We start from the raw sequence: 18,413 nt of genomic DNA on the forward strand, positions 1-18,413 counted from the left end.
CTGCAGCGTGGAGACTGAGGCTGACATGTTGATAACGAAACAACGAGTTTTTACCCGCAGCCACTGTTTTTCAGTCAGCGTGTCGCTGTAGTCCACGTCCCGACGGCAGCGAGACCCTCGACCAAACATCTTCTCCTCTTCCTCTTCGTAGGTGAGCCGCTCCACTTCGGCGTCGTCTTTGATGATCCAAGAAGGCAGCTCGTCCTCCTCCATTAGGCGAGGCTTACGCTTTGGGTTCCTAGCATCCTCCCTGCGCCGGTCCATGTCCATGCGCTTAGACGGCAAGAACAGGAAACACACATCAGGTTAGAGTGAAACACACAACTCTGAATGCTTTAGGCTTACTGCACCAGTGGTTTTAGACTAAGCTGGACTTAACAATTAAAAGAAAACGTTAATGGCAATTTATCAATAGCCCCCACCCGCCCAACTGGAAAGTCTTCTACCTGACCCACTGCTGAGCATGTGCGTTTATAGACAGGTAGGGAAAAATACGGCAGCAGCGAGTTTCAGACGAGCGAGAGAATACGAGTTGAGTTTCTACTTAAACATATCGTGTATCGCGATACAGCTAACAAATATCGTGATATTAGATTGTCTTCATGTCGCCCAGCCCTCGACTGAATGAGAGGCTAATATGGAAGAAACAGTCTTAGTCCTTATTCATAGCTTCACTGCAGCATTTTGGATCAGCTGGAGGCTTTTAGGGAGTTTTTAGAGCTGCCAGGAAGTAATGTTGTATTATAGATAGAGTAGAATAGAGTTTGCAGAAGTCAGGAGATAAAGGTATTTTTACATTTCACTTAGATTACAGTCACCAAAACAGAGCAGCTTTCTTTTGCAGATTAAACTGTGGAATCTGTCCTGGTGCCTGCTGTAATAACAAGTTTTACAAACAGGTGGCTGCTCAGTGGCTCGACTCGCTTCTAGGAAGAGTTAAGAGACCAATGAAAATCGCAGGAGGCCGAGCTTATGTGGTGAGAATTAAAAAAAAAAGAAACATTAGAAATGTGATCTTAGTGATACGCTGAGCCAACACAGAGGACCATGATGAGTAGCAAAGAGTGAAACTGCTATGGGGTGTCCTCTGAATCACTCCAGATTCACACTCCCCGCATCAACTGGTCTTAAATTAATTTATCGTGCAAAAGGCAGCATCTGGCAGGGGACGGGCCTCAGTACAGGTGAAATTTAACCACACAAACAGCCTTGACATGAACCTATAATCAATTTGCCTTACAGATGTGAAAGAACCAGCTGTCCGCTTCTCTATTTTGGGTGAATTAATATTGTAACACCTGTCATTTCATCAATTTTACACTGAAATGGCAATTTTACTTTCAATCTCGCAATGATGTGTCATTATCTTACCATGAAGAGCTCAAATTCATCCTCATTGCGGGCTATCATCTGGTTCAGAGTTTCATCATCAGGCACCTCATCTTCCTCCTAAAATAGCAAAGGAGGCAGGTGTTAGCAGACAGTGTTCTTCACAAGTGAAACACAATCATCTCACGTTCAGCTCAAATCAGTGAAGTATGGTTTACAAATTTTAATCAGCCGCCACAGAAAATAAAACTAAAACGATTACTAAACCCTGGAACCCTAGACTAACTTTTAAAAGTTAGTCTAGAGCCCTGCTGGAATATTAAAAGGATGAATAACTCGTATCAAAGGAATCATCCGAGCCTGCAGTAGTTCTATTAAACCAAAGCATAATTTAACTGAAGACTAAATGTTCAGGGAAGAGTCTTGTAAAAAATATAACTCCTCATCTTCTTCCCCAAACGATGCTGCCTTGGAGACAAACAACAACATATGGAAATACGATCCTACCTCGTTCTGCTCCTCGTGCTCCAAGATGGCCTGGAGAAAGACGCGGCGCTCGTGGCTCGACGACTTCTGGTCAAACATGCCGGCCTGGATGACCTTCTGATCAACGTTCAGTTTGTATTTGGCAGCAGCCAAGATTTTCTCTTCGACGCTGTTGACAGTGCAGAGACGAAGCACGCGCACCTCGTTCTGCTGACCGATGCGGTGAGCCCGGTCCTGAGCCTGAAGGTCCTGCATCAACATAAAAGAGGCTGTTTTACATTAAAGCTGGAAACAAACTCTACTCAACCACTGAGACAACACGAATGATTGTCAGCCTGACAGTCAGGCTAACAGCACCGTCTCTCTTCCAACTGTACCAACTCTCCTGAAAACACCGGAAAAACTAAAAAGCAAAAACTCAACAGTAGCACCTGACACGATACCAAAGCCATCGCCTCCCACAGTCCACTCGCTGTGAAATTCATCTGGAGTCAAGCTGCTGGCTGCTTCACAACCCGATGCCATTTTAAAAATTAATCAATGATTCTCGCCAAAGTCAAAATGGATTAGTTGTCAACCCTGTCACAAATCAATGTAGTGGGGTATCAATAAGATATGAAGCCAGGCACAGTTCATCTGATTTGCATATCACTGGAAACCTTTGGAGCCAGAAAGCAAAGGTAAATAATTTATTAAATATTTGAGTCACTCAATTATTTCACTTTTTGTAAATTTGAGGTTTAATAAACTGCTGGCGCTGGACTAGAACAAGCTAAAGCTGGAAGAACCAAACACACCTTGGAAATGAAGATGAACACTTTGTTCCAGTTACTGTATTATGGCGTCTTTTACATGTGTTTGTTTCAACATACAGTACTGTGCAAAGGTTTTAGGCAGGTGTGAAAAATGCTGTAAACAAAGAACGCTTTCAGAAATATAAATGATTGTTTTTTGGCCCCAAATGTGTTCTGCAGCAGGACAACGAGCCCAAACATACAGCCAAAGTCATTAAGAACTATCTTCAGCATAAAGAAGATCAAGAAGTACTGGGAGTGATGGTACGGCCCCCACAGAGCGTCTGGGGTTACACAAAGAGACAGAAGGATGTGAGGACCATCTGTGGGTGGAACAACCGACCAGCCGAGTTCCTTCAAAAACTGTGTGCACGTGTACGTAGAAGAAGGCAAAGGGCGGTCCCACCAAAGATGTGATTTAGATTTCACTGCATTTTGTTCATTGATGAAAATAAATGATTAACACTTCCTTTAAGCATTCTTTGTTTACAGCATTTTTTCTCACCTGCCTCAAACGTCTGCACAGGACTGTATGGTTCTTATAATAGAGCTTGTTTCTACGGGCTTTCTTCCACCGAGTGCCCATGAGCTCATTTCCAGATCGTTGCTGTTATTGTTGCTAGGCTACAGAATCATTTTGTTCGTTGTTAGATTGTAAATAATTGGCTGACAGCCAGGGACGCTTTCACTGACGTTCCTGCTTTTGATTGGCTGGTCAGAGAGGGCAGCAGTGGGTACAGCGGAGAAAGAACCTGATCTCTGTGGGATTTGTACAGAAAACAGGCACAGCCATCTTTTTACAACACAACACAGAAATATAAAATCCAGGTAAACGCACACTTAACAAAACAACCTGAAATATGATCAACACCATACTGAGCACTTCAAACTCTGTAGTCATGGACCTGGTGAGGGTTCCAGTCACTGTCGAAGATGACCACAGTGTCAGCAGCCTGCAGGTTGAGGCCGAGGCCGCCAGCTCTGGTACTCAGGAGGAAGATGAAGTACTGAGAGCCTTCCTCATTGAATTTCTTCAGCAGTGCTGCTCGGTCCTCGGACTTGGTGGTTCCTGAAACACGAAATCTGTTTTTATTCTTTGAATTTTTATTTTACTATCTCATACAATTCATTATCAAATGAATCCTTAGATGCATTAAAGACATAAAACAAAGTAGGGCTGCTCGATTATGGCAAAAATGATAATCACGATTATTTTCACTGAAATTGAGATCTCGATTATTTGACGATATTTATTTAACAATAACAATGTGTTGAATAATGACTTTAAAGATGACATAATGTTTCCACACCACTGAAGGGTTTTTACCTCTCTTTTCAACCAACGGCAGTCACTCTCCTCTCCAAATAACTTCTGCTTAGCTTTCCGAGCTTCCCTCGGGTCCTCTTAATTGTTGTGACGCGTGTTCGAAATGCAGAGAGGTGCGCTCGATTTGCCACACGGAGCAGCGCGAGAGTAAAGCACGAGAGTAAAGCACGAGGGAGGTGCTAATAATCGGCTCAGTCATTTTTAATGATCGTTGAAAGCCCAGATTGTAATCGTGATTAAAATTCGATTAATTGAGCAGCCCTAAAACAAAGTAACCAAATACACGCAGTAATGCAGAAACATCAAGTGAGACGATGAAGAATAATCCATTTTCTAAAAGCAAAATGAGGCTGAACAGACATTCAAGAGAAACGGAGAGTGTATGAAAGAGATGCACATAACTTCAAAGAGTGTGACACACCACAGGTAAATAACATAACTGCATTAACTGGCCTGTTATGGTTTAGTATAATGAAGGGTCCGATCACCTGAACCTGTCATCTGTGGTACGGAATTAACTCCTAACAGGGATCCTTTAATATGTTCTGTTTCTGCTGATGTCGGCTACACCAGCAGAGACAAAAGGTTAAAAGACCTACATGGTGTAGGTCTTTTAACCTTTTGTTTCATAAGAAACATCATCACTTTGTTTGAAGTTTGCATGAAGTTCTTCCTGTTGGTTTGCTCCAGCGTGTGTAAACTGCTCCTCATCTCAGACCAATCAAACTGTTTCAGAGGTGTCTCTAAAGTCCAGAGACGGGTCCAGAGTAAGGGGCTTACATCTTCATTTAGTTTGCTGTACTGTGCAGACAGTGGAAATGCTGAGCATCAAAATGATGTACTGCTTCAGACTGCAGACTGAAACTGTTAATGATTTGATGAGAACTCTTCACCACAAAACGCCAAGACAAAAATCACATCAGTGATTTACTGCCTTTCACATCCACGTCTGACCAAACGTATCTTATATATGTGGTTTGACCTTATAACAGCTTGTTTAGTTCCAGCTCACTGAGGCCGTTGGTGGCTTATGGGCATTTTAATAAAACAGGATAAATAGGAAGTGGAAGGGCTATCCATAGATTCATTCTGGTTATTGCTTTAAATAACAGCCACGTGTTTCTGCAGGACATCATGAAGTCACTGCAACACAGACCTTTCCTTTTAATGCAAATTAACATTTTCTAAATTTCAAGAATTTCCCTCAAAGTATGCAAGAGTGGTGCTTTCATCAGAGTGAGGAGGACGGACATCAAACACAGAGACAGATGGACAGCCAGGCAGCATGGAGGCAAAAAAAGACGAAGACAGAGTCACTGCAAGCTGGTGTGAAGCAGGACAGGCTGCACTGTGTTCTTTAGCACAGGAGTGTGTAATGTGCTTTTATATCTAACAAAGTAAGACCAAAGTATTGAACTTCTATTTTTTTTTAATTGGCCCAACTGTGACAGTATTTCTGTTTGTGATGTTTTTGATGAAACGCTTTTCGTTTCCACTGCTGGGAAAAACAAATCTGCAGTAAGGCTAAAATCAAGGAAACAGACTGATACGCTATCGAGTTAAACGTCCCATTGTGTTTCAGTACGAGTCCCGGGGGAAAAATCAATCAATCAATCAATCAATGACAGCTCCTCAGTGGATTCGGGTCTCTGCTGCCAGACCCAGCGGCTAATAACCCGTCTTTTGTTTGCGATGGCACGTGTGGGGATCTGGCTGTTGTTGAGTTACAACAAATTAAAATAGTCCTAATGGCAGAGGCAGGAAAGTTTTCCTTTAAACACCATATAATGTATTTAAAGGGCTCAATGCCCACAAATATACTGTGACTAATGCGCTGCGTTTCATTTACTGTTGCCCTTTCTAAACATGCTGCCCGTGACAAAGTTTGGTTCACATTTAATTCAAAAGCCCTTTTTTAAGTTAAGTCAAGTGTTCTTCTAAAGTCTGTGAACTGTAATTTGTACTGATTAATAATTTCAGTGTTGCCCAAAATCCACGACTCAAAAACACATCACAGTGCAACAGCAAACCTCATGGACATCATCCTGCATCAACCATCAAGAATCCGATTTTCATGCTTTGTTGTAAATCGCAGGATGGTTTAGCAGGTGGTGGCCACAGATCGCTGCCCTCTCCTTATTCCTTGAATTATTTTTTTCTCTATGCTGCTTTTTGCCTGTTTTTTCCACTGCTGGTAGCGTGAGATAACCGCAGCCCAATTAAGTTCCACAGGCCGTCCAACTGTGCCAAGAGTGGCAAATCGATATGTGCCGTTATAAGAAGGTTTTTTTGGTGCTTCCCAGTACATTCTGAAGAATGTGGAAAAGACACCAGTAGGGCTGCTCAATTATGGCAAAAATGATAATCACGATTATTTTCACTGAAATTGAGATCTCGATTATTTGACGATATTTATTTAACAATAACAATGTATTGAATAATGACTTTAAAGATTGTCAAAAATAATATAAAATAGTGCAAATACTGATAACAGTGCAAATGTTTGCAATATAAAAAATAAATGAAAAATGTAAACATCTATGTTTAGTGAACTTTGCAGTGTTGCTCTGTGGTGCAGCTACGACACCGTAGCAAAGTTTACACACTATGTCTACTTGATCCACGTCTGACTCCACGAACCCATAATGTTTCCACACCACTGAAGTTTTTTTACCTCTCTTTTCAACCAATCTTTTCACGTGTGTTATGAATAAATCTTCTTTTTTTCGGTACCGGTACTAGTTTTATTTTGTTGTATTTATCCGCGACACCTTAAAGGCCGGTCCATGAAAATATTGTCGGGCATAAACCGGTCCGTGGCGCAAAAAGGTTGGAGACCGCTGCTCTTAATTGTTGTGACACGTGTTCGAAATGCAGAGAGGTGCGCTCGATTTGCCACACGGAGCAGCGCGAGAGTCAAGCACGAGGGAGGGGCTAATAATCGGCTCAGTCATTTTTAATGATTGTTGAAAGCCCAGATCGTAATCGAGATTCAAATTCGATTAATTGAGCAGCCCTAGACACCAGGACATCAAGACTCCAGTGTGGGAAACACGAGGAGGTGACTCGAGAACCTTTGGGATGTATCAGTGAATCTGAACCCACCAAACAGCACCAGAGTTTACCCAGTGGCTCACTAATGCCCCAGGACACCACATGCCGTCTCATCGGTTGTACGTCCAGATGTTGTTGAGAGTGCGTCCAGACATGTGGGAGCAACTTTGATCAGCCTGAGATTTCAGCTTTTAACTCTGACATTTGGTGTGATTTTGAGTCGATCATTTTGTTCTCAGTAAATTAGACACAAAGAACATCCGTACAGATTTTCAGCTCGAGTATTCGTGCATTGAGTCCCATGTGTGATTTCCACGGTTCCTTTCATTTTCTTGAGCAGTGCAATAATCCAGCAGCTCTAGCACTCACCACAAGGTGCTTTACTGTCTCAGGTAAAGATACTACAACATTAATCCCCTCACTGCATATTAACACAACAAAGACAGGATCTGATTTTGTTTCCATTCAGCTTCTTTCAGGACTTTAAAATATGCTGATTCTGCCTTTGTCCTGATTCACAGGCTCAGCTCAGGACACCTCAAACAGATGTGTGTGTGACCTCACCATCGAGACGCAAGTACTGAAAGTTGCGGTATCCGAAATAGTCCTCCATGATTGTCATGAGAGAGGTCATCTGGCAGAACAGCAGCACTCTGTGGTTGGTGGCCTGGAGCTTCGGCAGGATGCGATCGAGGAGCTCAAACTTCCCAGATGCTCTATACAGATCAGGCCTGAGTGCAGATAGTAAAAACAAAAAATGGATCATAAACTTTTATTAATAGACTTTTAAAGCCTGCGTGGCATCTAGTGTGACAGCAGTGAATGGTTTCAAATTGGCCAATGAAAGCCTGACTCAGAGTCTGAACAACAGCTGAGGCAGCTCTGGGCTTTGACGTCATCTCTGTGAAAACATGTTCCCTAAATCTTTGAAGAACATTATGAAACATCAACACATTATCTGAGCTTTTTAATCTGTCCTCTGTCTCCTGGAACTTGAAGCTACTTTAATTTTTCTGTTTCTGATTTGTTTATTAAACAGCTCCAATGGGTAATATGAGAATATAGAGCTGGATTTCTTTCAATATATTACCAAGACTGTGTTGTTAAAAACTCTGTCTCTGTCCATGGTTTGATTTCTTCACATGTGTGGATTCAAAAGCAGCTTTAGAAATATATTTACTCAGGAAATTGGTGACATGTTCGATCCTTATTTTCCCTGCTGTATGTCACTGAAACATCCTGCTCTGTTAATGAGCGTGTCACTGACCACAGGAGCTCCATGAAGAGAAATGCCGGCCTGTGGCCTGACTTCAATGACAAACATCAGTTAAACCCAAACACACAGGCGCTGATGTTAATTCTCTCTGAAAAACAGAGAATCTGATCTCAGTTTTAAAAGCTTGCTGCTGCTTACAGCAGGTATGAACAAGGACTTCTCAATAAATGAGTTTCTACAGTGGTTTTTATTATTCATCATGTTTTATGTGCACGATGCATCTTTTATTAAGTAGCTTCTATAATGTTTTATTTTCTTTGCCTTGAATCATACTTTTTTTTAAACTAAAAGACTTTTCTGTTTATCGTTAACTATTTTTAGGTCAAGATACCGTTTGTGTGACATGAAGTGGAGCAAAACTTTAACACCTCGCCTAAAGTGAACGTTCCCAGTTCATGTAGCAAATAAGGTGATACTCCACTGGACACCCCCCCCCATTCAGGTATGTTGAGGTGAATCACTGGTTACACCTATGCTATTTAAAACAATGTCAGTAACAGAGGTGGAAAGTAACGAATTACATTTACTTGCGTTACTGTAATTGAGTAGTTTTTTTGTGTATTTGTACTTTTTAAAGTCATTTTTCAAGTCTGTAATTTTACTTTTACTTAAGTATATTTTTTAAAAGTATTGTAGTTCGCTACGTTTTCAATCACACCCGTTACTGAGTAAATTAAAAATAAAAAAAAACATTGCGCTTTGGAAATACTGCAGGGAATGATGGGTAGTAGAACAAATTGGCGCTAAGGTCACGTTAAAGATGGAGTCTGACGTCGGTGTTACGGATCCAGTGAAAAAAGAAGCCCCGTCGAATTCTGCTGACCCTGAACTGAAGAAACAGATGTGAACCCCTGGCCGTATTTAAGGGACCATTTCGGCTTCAAGTGCAAGAAAGGCAACAGCTTTATTATGCAGTGTAAGCTGTGTTTGCCCAGAGAGACCGAGTTAGCAGCTTTTAAAAATTCCACATCAAACCTGCGCAAGCATGTAGAGGTAAGTTAAATACAACTCGTACCGTTATGGTAGCAAAGAGGCTGTGTTCAAATTAATCACATTACGTTAAGACATCTGTGAAGAACACAGTGTTGGTTGGTACGAGCAACTTGCTGTAATCGGGCACGTTGTTGTCCACGCAACTTACATGTTTTTTACTGGGTTGGTAAATTGCTAAAAGAAAATGTGTTTACCTACGTTTTTCCTGTTTGTTAATAATAATAATTTATTTAAAAAATAGTTAAATTAAAGACAGAAGCGGCTACTTTCTTACTTAACCCACATATGTTCACACTGCAGGCAAAAGAATAACAGAGCGCTCACTTACCTTAGATTAGTCAAAGACAGCTGACTTCTGTTACTTGTTAATTAGCACTTGCAACCTCCCGTTAACTAGCCTGTTACTGTCCAATAAAACAAAACACGAGGTATATTGGTATAATTTACCAGCGGTAGCTATGTAATGCATTGATGTCTTATTAGGGACGTCAAAAAACTTTCTCTCAAACTTAACACTGGCCTGCCTGCCTCAGCTGCCTTCGAGCGTCTCTTTAGCTGTGCTGGACTACTGTTCACTGCAAAGCGAGCAAGGATGAGCTCTACTAACTTTGAAAATCAACTGCTCCTCAAAATTAACAGGAGGTTCAGAGAGTAACACTCTAGGATGGATACAGGAACTTTAATCTAGAGGTACAGTAGGGCAGGGCCAAGTTTAAAAAATGAAAAAACATTTTTAAAGCAGCTGCCGTTCAGTTCAGGACTTGTTCTCTTATTTGACAGTTTAGAACACATTCTCATGTGAACGAATGATGTGGTTTTGTATTGAAAACACTGTGATACCTGACAGTTTGGTTGATTGGTTTGGTGACCATTATCCATTTTCATGTATAGACTTGCAGTTTAACTGCCACTGCACTTTCATTTGTAAAGTTCTTCTTTTCACTAAAAAAGAACTACTTTGAGATTTATATCCACTGTCTTTTTTTGCACTACTCAGAAGCGGCTGTCCTCCTGCTGACAGAAAAGTAACTATGTAACTTTTAGTACATTTTAAATGAGCTACTTTTTACTTTTACTTGAGTACATTTTTAGACAGGTAATTTTACTTGTACTTGAGTAAAATTTCAGCAAAGTAATAGTACTTTTACTTGAGTAAAATATTTTAGTACTCTTTCCACCTCTGGTCAGTAATATATTTTATAACGAGCGTGACGAAGGCTGCAAATAATAAGGTTTCAATTTACGATGAGAGCTTCTCGAGCTTTAACCTTTTCAGACTTAACGCTCTTCTTTGCACGCCGTGGAACCTTCACTGTCTCCACAAAAATGGGACAAAAGCACGCCTGTTTTACTGGAATGTTTTGTAGTAAAAATCCTGCAAAATTAGCGCTGTGCGATATGACCAAAATCTCATATTCCCATATAAGACATTTATCGTCCAGACAACGATATAAATCACAAAAGTTTTACATTTTCTGTAAATTCTGTGAATCTCAGGCAGCTCGACTTGTTTTCAGCTGGGCGTCGTGTACCTGGAGTCGAGCGCTACATAAGTTGAAACGGCCGCAATTTCTTTTGTGAGCATTTATTGCACGCCGTGCTGCGGGGAAAAGCCTGTTCTAAGGTTTAGAGATCCTCGTGCCTGAAGCAGCATTAGGCGGCGAGCTTAACACTTCAAACTTTGACTCTCGTTCCAGCGCGCTGCATACCCCTTCCATGAAATCGGCGCTGTCTTTCACGTCGGGTTCACGTGTCCTGTTCCTGCAACACAGCTGGCTGTTTCTGGCATGTTCCAAAGCAAAGCTGCATTCTGTGATCTAAGCGTGGACCCATTCTCACACGAGGGGTTTGAGGTGAACTGCTGCTGTGAATAATTGCTATCTGGTGCCAATTAGTGCCAAGCACAGCAGAGATGCAGCAATTATCTGACACGTTGGCTTCTTGCATGTGAAACCTCGTCATCCTGAATTAGGTGTTAAATGATTATACACAAACTGACAAGCTCTATCACTGCACTCATGTAAACTGACGTAAACGATATTAATCATTCAGTTTCATGTGTGGATTTTTTATCATTAATAAAGATGAAAATAAAAGCAAACGTTCGTGGCAGGAAATCCTGAATCTCTGCAGAACTAAATATAGCAGTTAAGTGCTTAACGATGTCTGAGCATCAATATGAGCTTAAATCACTGTTAAATCTTTATTTTACTTATTTACTCAGCCCATGCATGAGCATCTACAGCACTGCCTTAAATCAAACGTGTTTTTCAAAGCACAAAACAGATCGATTGGCCACTGTATTATTATGTTTTCATAACAGTAACAGTGTAACAGTGAAGGACACGAGGTGTTTGATGGTACGACTTACCCACTGATGATGCCGTTTGGATAGCCCAAGTGCTCAGCAAAGGATTCCTGCAATGGAGAACATCAACTAGTCAAAGCAACACAGACAATTAAACTAAGTCCTATAAACGGCAAATATATGACTTCTTGTGAACATGTCACAAGATTTGCAACAACAGGCAGGTTTTAACCAGCTGATGCATCAGTTCTGTTTCTGTGTGGGGACCTGAGAACATTAACAAACACAAGAACTAAACATCAATGAAAACCTTACTGTTTGATCACATTTACATGACTCTATCAGGACTTCAATCATGAGACTGAAGCAGTTACAGAGAGTCTGTTTGAATGAGCCATTAAGGTTTTCAGCCTCTTGTGATGTTTCATCTGAGAACCGCCCCAGCATCCAAACAGATGGGCTCAAATGAGCGTCAGCCTCAAAGTCTACCAGCCTGATCAATTTCTGCAAACACCGCAAGCCATATGTTCTATTACTCCCTGCGAGAGCAAAGACGAGACGCTTAATGCTCTCCTGGCATCTGAGGAATTACTTTTACTTTTAAAGGCAATGTCCCAACAACACCATGAATCAGCACGGCGTGGAACAAATATGGCTGATGTTGCCGTTAACTGTCATCACAAGCCAACACTTAGGAACTTTGGAAACAACCAATTTGTAGCAAATGTAAAAGGACCAGGTGTTTAATGTTGGTTTAAAGCCACCGTGAAACAGCTCACTTGGAACAGCGGTGAAAACCAGGGGGACACAGATGTGTTCAATGATCTGCTTCTCACCCTGAGCTGAAACCTAAATATCACAATTCAGTAAATGTGCAACAGTTTGAAATCAACATAAAATATTCTAGCAAACAATCCCACTCACTTCAATGTGCTGGAACATGTACGGGTGGTTGCAGATCTTCTTCAGCTGCATGATGGTGTTCATTAAGGTCTTTGCTCCACCTTTGCCCTGCAGAAATGTATTAGAGATAAAATGAGTAAAAAAGAAGGTCTGGATATGCTGATGCTACTAATGACCTACAAGACCTTATTTTAATCATTAACTATTTTTTAAAAGCTTGTGGGAAGTGAAAACAAGGTGTGAACTAAGTTTTGACCGATCCAACATTTGTTTAAGGAACCACGTTCTGATTGATTTGGAGCCGTGTTTGCAGCCTCCTGAGGAGCAGAGCGGTGCCGACTCCGTCAGAACTCGGTGTTTGATCTTTACCAACTCATGAAGGAAGTATTTCCTCAGCTTCTAAAATAAGTGGGGACAGTCAGCGTGCACTGGGCTGTTAGAGCTTTTTCAGTTAATAAAAGCAGATGAAAATCTGTCACGAAGCTCAATAAAGTCAAAAGGAGATTCAGATTCAGGAGGCATTTCTTGTCCCAGTTGCACCCGACCCCTAACGTACCTCCTGCGGGTGGTGGGCCATCAGGAGAATGGACCCACGTCCCTTTTCGGGCTGTGCCCAGCCGGGCCCCATGGACTAAGGCCCAGCCACCTGACGCTCACCCTCGGACACCCTCCCTGGGCCTGGCTCCAGGGCGGGGCCCCGGTAACCCCATCCCAGGCAGGGTGAACTGTTCCCTTGATTGGGCTTCTGAATCGCCCTTTGTCTGGTCTCTCACACAGGACCAACTTGCCATGGGAGACCCTAGCAGGGGGTAGAAGCCCCCGGACAACATAGCCCTTGGGATCCCTGGGACACACAAACCCTCCACCACGATAAGGCAGCGATTCTCAGAGGGGCTCTTCCCCCCTTTACATGGTCATATTGATGAGCACAATCGTGACGTATCCATGGACAGCACATTGAAAAACACTACACTTCTTTACAACGTCTTGGACGTAGGTAACACTGACTAGTTTGTTTTGAACGCAGATCACGGGCAGAATATTCCCGCGAGTGCTTTGGTTAAAAGAAATTAAACTAAAGCTGGAAATTAAAATGTAGCTTCAGGAGTCAAATTAAATTTATAATATCCAATTAAATTATGCAAACATAGCAAATGTGCACTCAAAGAAAGTTCAAGGTCCTTCTAATGTCAAACAGCAGGCAAATCACTGCAGACTCTTCCCAAAGGCTTTGTCGACACACACGGACAGAACAAAGCGACACAGCGAAGCCACCGAGGAGCTGACGATCTACCTTCTTGTCTTTCTCTGAGCCGTCAGTGAGGAGGATGCCTTTCTGCATGTGGCGGTACAGAACCTTCTGTATGGCAGACATGTCACACTTTATGACGTACTCCACCTGTGTGAACGACAACATGAATAATTAAATGAAACTCCAGTGGCACAGTGGTGTCTTTTCCATAGTGAGGCTGTTCGAGCCAAATCCACAATCCCCATCAGTCAGCTCAGCACTGACAAAATACACTAATGAGAATGAAAATACAGGCATAAAGAATAATAACAAAGAACAAGCTGTGAGGTTGTGCTTAGCTTAGAAAGTCATCTCCTTCAAACTCTTTCATTCTTTTTAATAATATGAATGGTCAGAAGAAGGCTACGGATAATTTCCTGTCATCAGTTAAGGTGTCTGGCTCTGTGTCACAACAGTTAAGCAATGCAACCGTATAAGTTGATAACAATGTGTTTAGGTCACACAGACTACTTTATCTCCTTTTCTTCAATTACTTTCTGAAACACCTCCGGCACAGTGTGGCCAGGAGCTCGATGCAGTACTTACAAACCTGCAGCTTCAATTACTTTGTAACGCAGGAATGTTGCATCCGAGGTCAGCAAAGACTATCCCGTTCCTCAAAGTGTAAAAACAGCTGCATGTAACCTTGAAATCAGCTCATTAGGAGCGACTTACACATGCATTACATACAAACAGCAGTGCAGGTTTGGTGCACTGAGAACTCTGCAGCGTCCTAAATCAACGTTCAGTCGTGTTAACCTCACCTTCTCTGGCAGCTGAGACTCCACCTCTTTCTTCAGCCTGCGCAGGAGAAACGGGCGGAGCACTTTGTGCAGACGCCGGATGATCAAGATGGTTTCCTCCTCGTTTAAGTCAACCTGAACAGGTCAGAAAGAGTGAGAGACGATGCCTCGCAGCTGTTTGTTTCATGCAGAGATTCCTACCTGCCGACATGCTGCTTTACGCTAAACCTTCATTTAACCCAGAAGTAAAACTCTTAAGAGAAAGAAGCTCTTTTGCATGTGTTTCCTTGGCCAACTAAGGTTGTTATTAACATGCCATGTTCTCCATGGCGTGATAAACGAGAGCTCCTGGAAGAAACCCATGCTGGCACACAAAGAACATGCAAATTCCAGACAGAAGGGTCCGGCCTGTTTCCAACCACTGACTCACTCTGCTGTCATTATTACACATCACTTAAAAACTAATTGATGACAAGAAGCGTGCCTGAATCCACTTTTTCCTTAAGGGTGCCTTTTTAATTAAAAATTGTTATGTTTGGCCACGGTGCTTCTGTTGCACCCAGGGCACCAAATTGTTTTTCATGAACTAAAACAGCTACTACTAATGCAGGAAAGCTCAGCTTCCAGTAAAAATACGCTTAAATATTCTTTTCCTAAATCATGCAACGCTTGTACAGCTGGAAATGAGCAGAACAGGTTCCCTTTAGTAAAACGAAAACTTATTTTTCAGCTTAGAAATCATCTATAACTTTTAATTATATGCATCTAAAAAAGTAATATGAGATGAGCTGTATGTAATCTAAAGATGGATCGCTGAACTTGGTGGGAGCGGGCACTGCTACGGGGGATTTGAACGTTTTGCCTACTCCCACATGAAAGGTGTCCACATGTTTGATATGACACGACCCCAAAGGGCTGTGTCCTCTCCTAGCATTGAACCGGGACCTTTGTCCAAACCGCAGTCCCATGACTGCTGAAACTGCAAACTCTCGATGTCAGAGCACAGACAGATATCAGAGACCACTCCCATGCTGGCTACCGCTCGTTCAGCCTACTGCGCTCTGGAAGACGGTACAGAAGCATCGAAAGCAGTCGATGAGGAAACCGCTTCTAAATGTAGAGAAGGACATGAAATGTCACTCCTATAGTGACGACACCCAGAATAACTCTCGGGTGTCTATTTATTGAAATCTTTTACTTTTTGAATCCTGCCTGTTTTCGTGAGACTCACTGAACTTTCCAGGGGCAGGAAATAAAATTCCCTGTGGATGCTCAGAATTACATTCAGAACACAGTCTTAATGCAGTGGGTATAAAAACATTCTCCCTTGTGCATTTAAATAAGCCGTGTTAAATTTTAGATATAAATGACCTAAATAACTTCCCTTTGCTTCCTTGCCAGGAGTAATGAAACATGTGACTGCTGCAAAGAAAAGCAGTGAGCTGAGGGGAACAGGAAGCAGGTCCATTTAACAGCTTTAAATGGGAAGTATTTCTGTGTTCAGTAAAAAAAGGCCCATTGCAGGAAGAAAAGGCTGTAAATACAGTTTTTAAAAGGATTTCAGTTTTTACACAGAAGCTTTGGTATTTTCTGATAATGAATGATAATGTCTGCACTTATCATCACTTTAAAAGTTTTAAGTGGCCTTGATCCAAATGACATGAAGGACTTATTAACCATTTATGTGCCCGAGGTTCCTTCTGATGGTTTCTGCCACGAGTGAGATCACGACAGCAGCCAAACTGTAAAACTTCTTCGGTCTCTTTAATCACAGAGCTTTCAGAAACGATTCGTCTCTTTCTCATATCTCCTTTGTAAATTTATACTACATGACAAAACAAAATGCATTATGTATTATTATTTGATCTACGAAGGTTAAAACGAATTATTAACTTGATTTGCAAAACCCAGACTTCAGCATCAGCCAGTGTTAGCTTAAAACTAAAACACTGGTAGCTCTCCTGGCACCTACCCTCTCTCCTGTCATGGCGAAGGGTGCGTTAAACCACTGCTCGAAGGTGCTGCAGCACTTGAAGATGGTGGGCAGCAGGAAGTTGAGCAGGGCCCACAGCTCGGGCAGCTTGTTCTGCAGAGGAGTCCCGGTGAGGAGCAGCCGACGGGGAGCCACGTAGTGCGTGTTCAGCACCTGTGTCAGTTTACAGTGGTGGTTCTTCATGCGGTGACCCTCGTCAACGATCATGTACTTCCAGCGAATCTGTAGGAGACACAAAACAGAACCCGAGTGCAAATTAGCATTTTAAATATTTCAGTTTGTATCTCAGTCGTCACTGCAGGATTTTGATTTTGCACTTTGACGACCGTCAGGCTGCAGAATAATTCTAAATACAAACAACAAGCTTCTGACTCTGCCTTTTATTTAGCGTGTTTATGAGTATTCACACGTTCTCATCTGACCCGATGAAATCTTTGTGCCCCGTCATATAATGTGTATTATGAGCACAAAAAAGCTGTAAAATGTCAATAAAAACAGAATTCACTGATTGCAGATCTCATATTTTACTCACAACAGAACAGAGAAAACATATAACGTGTTTAAACCGAACAAATGCACAATTTTAGGTGATTGATTTTGATGGCAGCAACACATCTGAAAAACAGTCCGAGTGGGAGCAACAAAATCCCGGAAGCTTTCCTCCAGCTGCTGCTCTCCTCAGCTCCAGATGTTTGATGATGTGGGCTGATGTTAAAATAAGAGAGGATGCTGCACAGTGGCAAACTGTTGTTTTGGAGACATATTGCTGCCATCAGATACAAAATGAACAATTATTTCACTCGGTTTAAACATTTTCTGTCTTTTCTGTGTTTTGTTGTGAATAAAATATAGTTTTGTAAGATTTGCAAATCCCTGTGTTTTAGTTACATTTTACACAGCGTCCCAACATGTTTGGAATCAGGTTTGTTCATCACAAGTAATAAAACTTGGTGTTATTGCAAAACTTTTATGTTAATAAAATACAATTACTGCCAGATGCACATATTTAACCTTTAAAAAGCCTCGAGTGAGAAAAACAAAAATCTGAATTTTAGCTGAAGATGAAAAGTTTGTTCATTAAAAACAACAAAATGTACAAAGTGCAAACGCGAGCGTCAGTGAATAATGCATGATGCATGATTTATTCAACTGAAGCAAAGCGAGGAAACGTAACATCTCTCAAATTACTGCATGAAACAAACAACAATCACAGTTCTGTCGCTTTTCCAGATGTTTTGCTGATTTGAGCTTCGGCAGCAGCGGTGGATGGAAGCTCACCATAATTTCCTTTTGCTCATTTTGTGGATATTTGTGATGGAGATGCTGCAACAGGGTTCAAGTTAGGAAGCACATTATAGATAGAAGAAAGAGGTTTGATCCTTTTCACCTTAGCCAGTATATGCTTGTCTTTGATGATGTATTCATAGGTGGTCAGCAAGACGTTGAACTTCCCGCTGCGGAGCTGAGGCACCAGCCCACGACGCAAAGCAGGGGTGCCCTAATATGTGGAGAGACAAAGAAGAGACAACGTTCTGTCGTAAAAAGCAGAAAATCTGAACATCTGTGATGTGAAAAAAGAGACTAGACTAAAAAACAGAGATTTGTCTCACCTTGTAAGCAATTTTAACCACAGACGGAGCCCATTTGTCAAGCTCATAGACCCAGTTAGACAAGGTCCTGAAAACAGCATTTAAATGTGGTCAGAATGTTTTTAGCAGTAAAGGCAGAATCTTCAAAGACGACAGATTCATCAACACTTCATTTACAAAAACAGCCAAAGAAACCATGGAAATGCACAAAAGCAGAGACGAGATGAGCTCTTGTTCAGTGGCACACTGGGACAAACTGCTGTGTGCTAAAAAACAGACAGTTTTAGGCTTTACTCCATATTTGCACACTGCATATTCAAGAGCACA

General features: G+C 41.7%; 1 protein-coding gene across 1 annotated transcript in view; it reads right to left on the minus strand.

Moving 5' to 3' along the window:
* The window catches only part of smarca2 (SWI/SNF related BAF chromatin remodeling complex subunit ATPase 2), a 57,016-nt gene that overhangs the window by 15,061 nt on the left and 23,542 nt on the right, over positions 1-18,413 (minus strand). The window contains exons 17-28 of the mRNA XM_084947550.1: positions 18,108-18,174; positions 17,885-17,995; positions 16,477-16,719; positions 14,526-14,639; positions 13,765-13,869; positions 12,492-12,578; positions 11,631-11,677; positions 7,555-7,721; positions 3,515-3,678; positions 1,837-2,064; positions 1,372-1,449; positions 55-273 (exon numbers count right to left, since the gene is read on the minus strand). Coding sequence (XP_084803676.1) covers positions 55-273; positions 1,372-1,449; positions 1,837-2,064; positions 3,515-3,678; positions 7,555-7,721; positions 11,631-11,677; positions 12,492-12,578; positions 13,765-13,869; positions 14,526-14,639; positions 16,477-16,719; positions 17,885-17,995; positions 18,108-18,174 — 1,630 coding nt within the window. The remainder of the gene's footprint in view (positions 1-54; positions 274-1,371; positions 1,450-1,836; positions 2,065-3,514; positions 3,679-7,554; positions 7,722-11,630; positions 11,678-12,491; positions 12,579-13,764; positions 13,870-14,525; positions 14,640-16,476; positions 16,720-17,884; positions 17,996-18,107; positions 18,175-18,413) is intronic.

Source organism: Perissodus microlepis, chromosome 12 (genome assembly GCF_051167445.1).
Source record: "Perissodus microlepis isolate ML-2025 ecotype Zambia chromosome 12, ASM5116744v1, whole genome shotgun sequence".
In the NCBI taxonomy this organism is placed as follows: Eukaryota; Metazoa; Chordata; class Actinopteri; order Cichliformes; family Cichlidae; genus Perissodus; species Perissodus microlepis.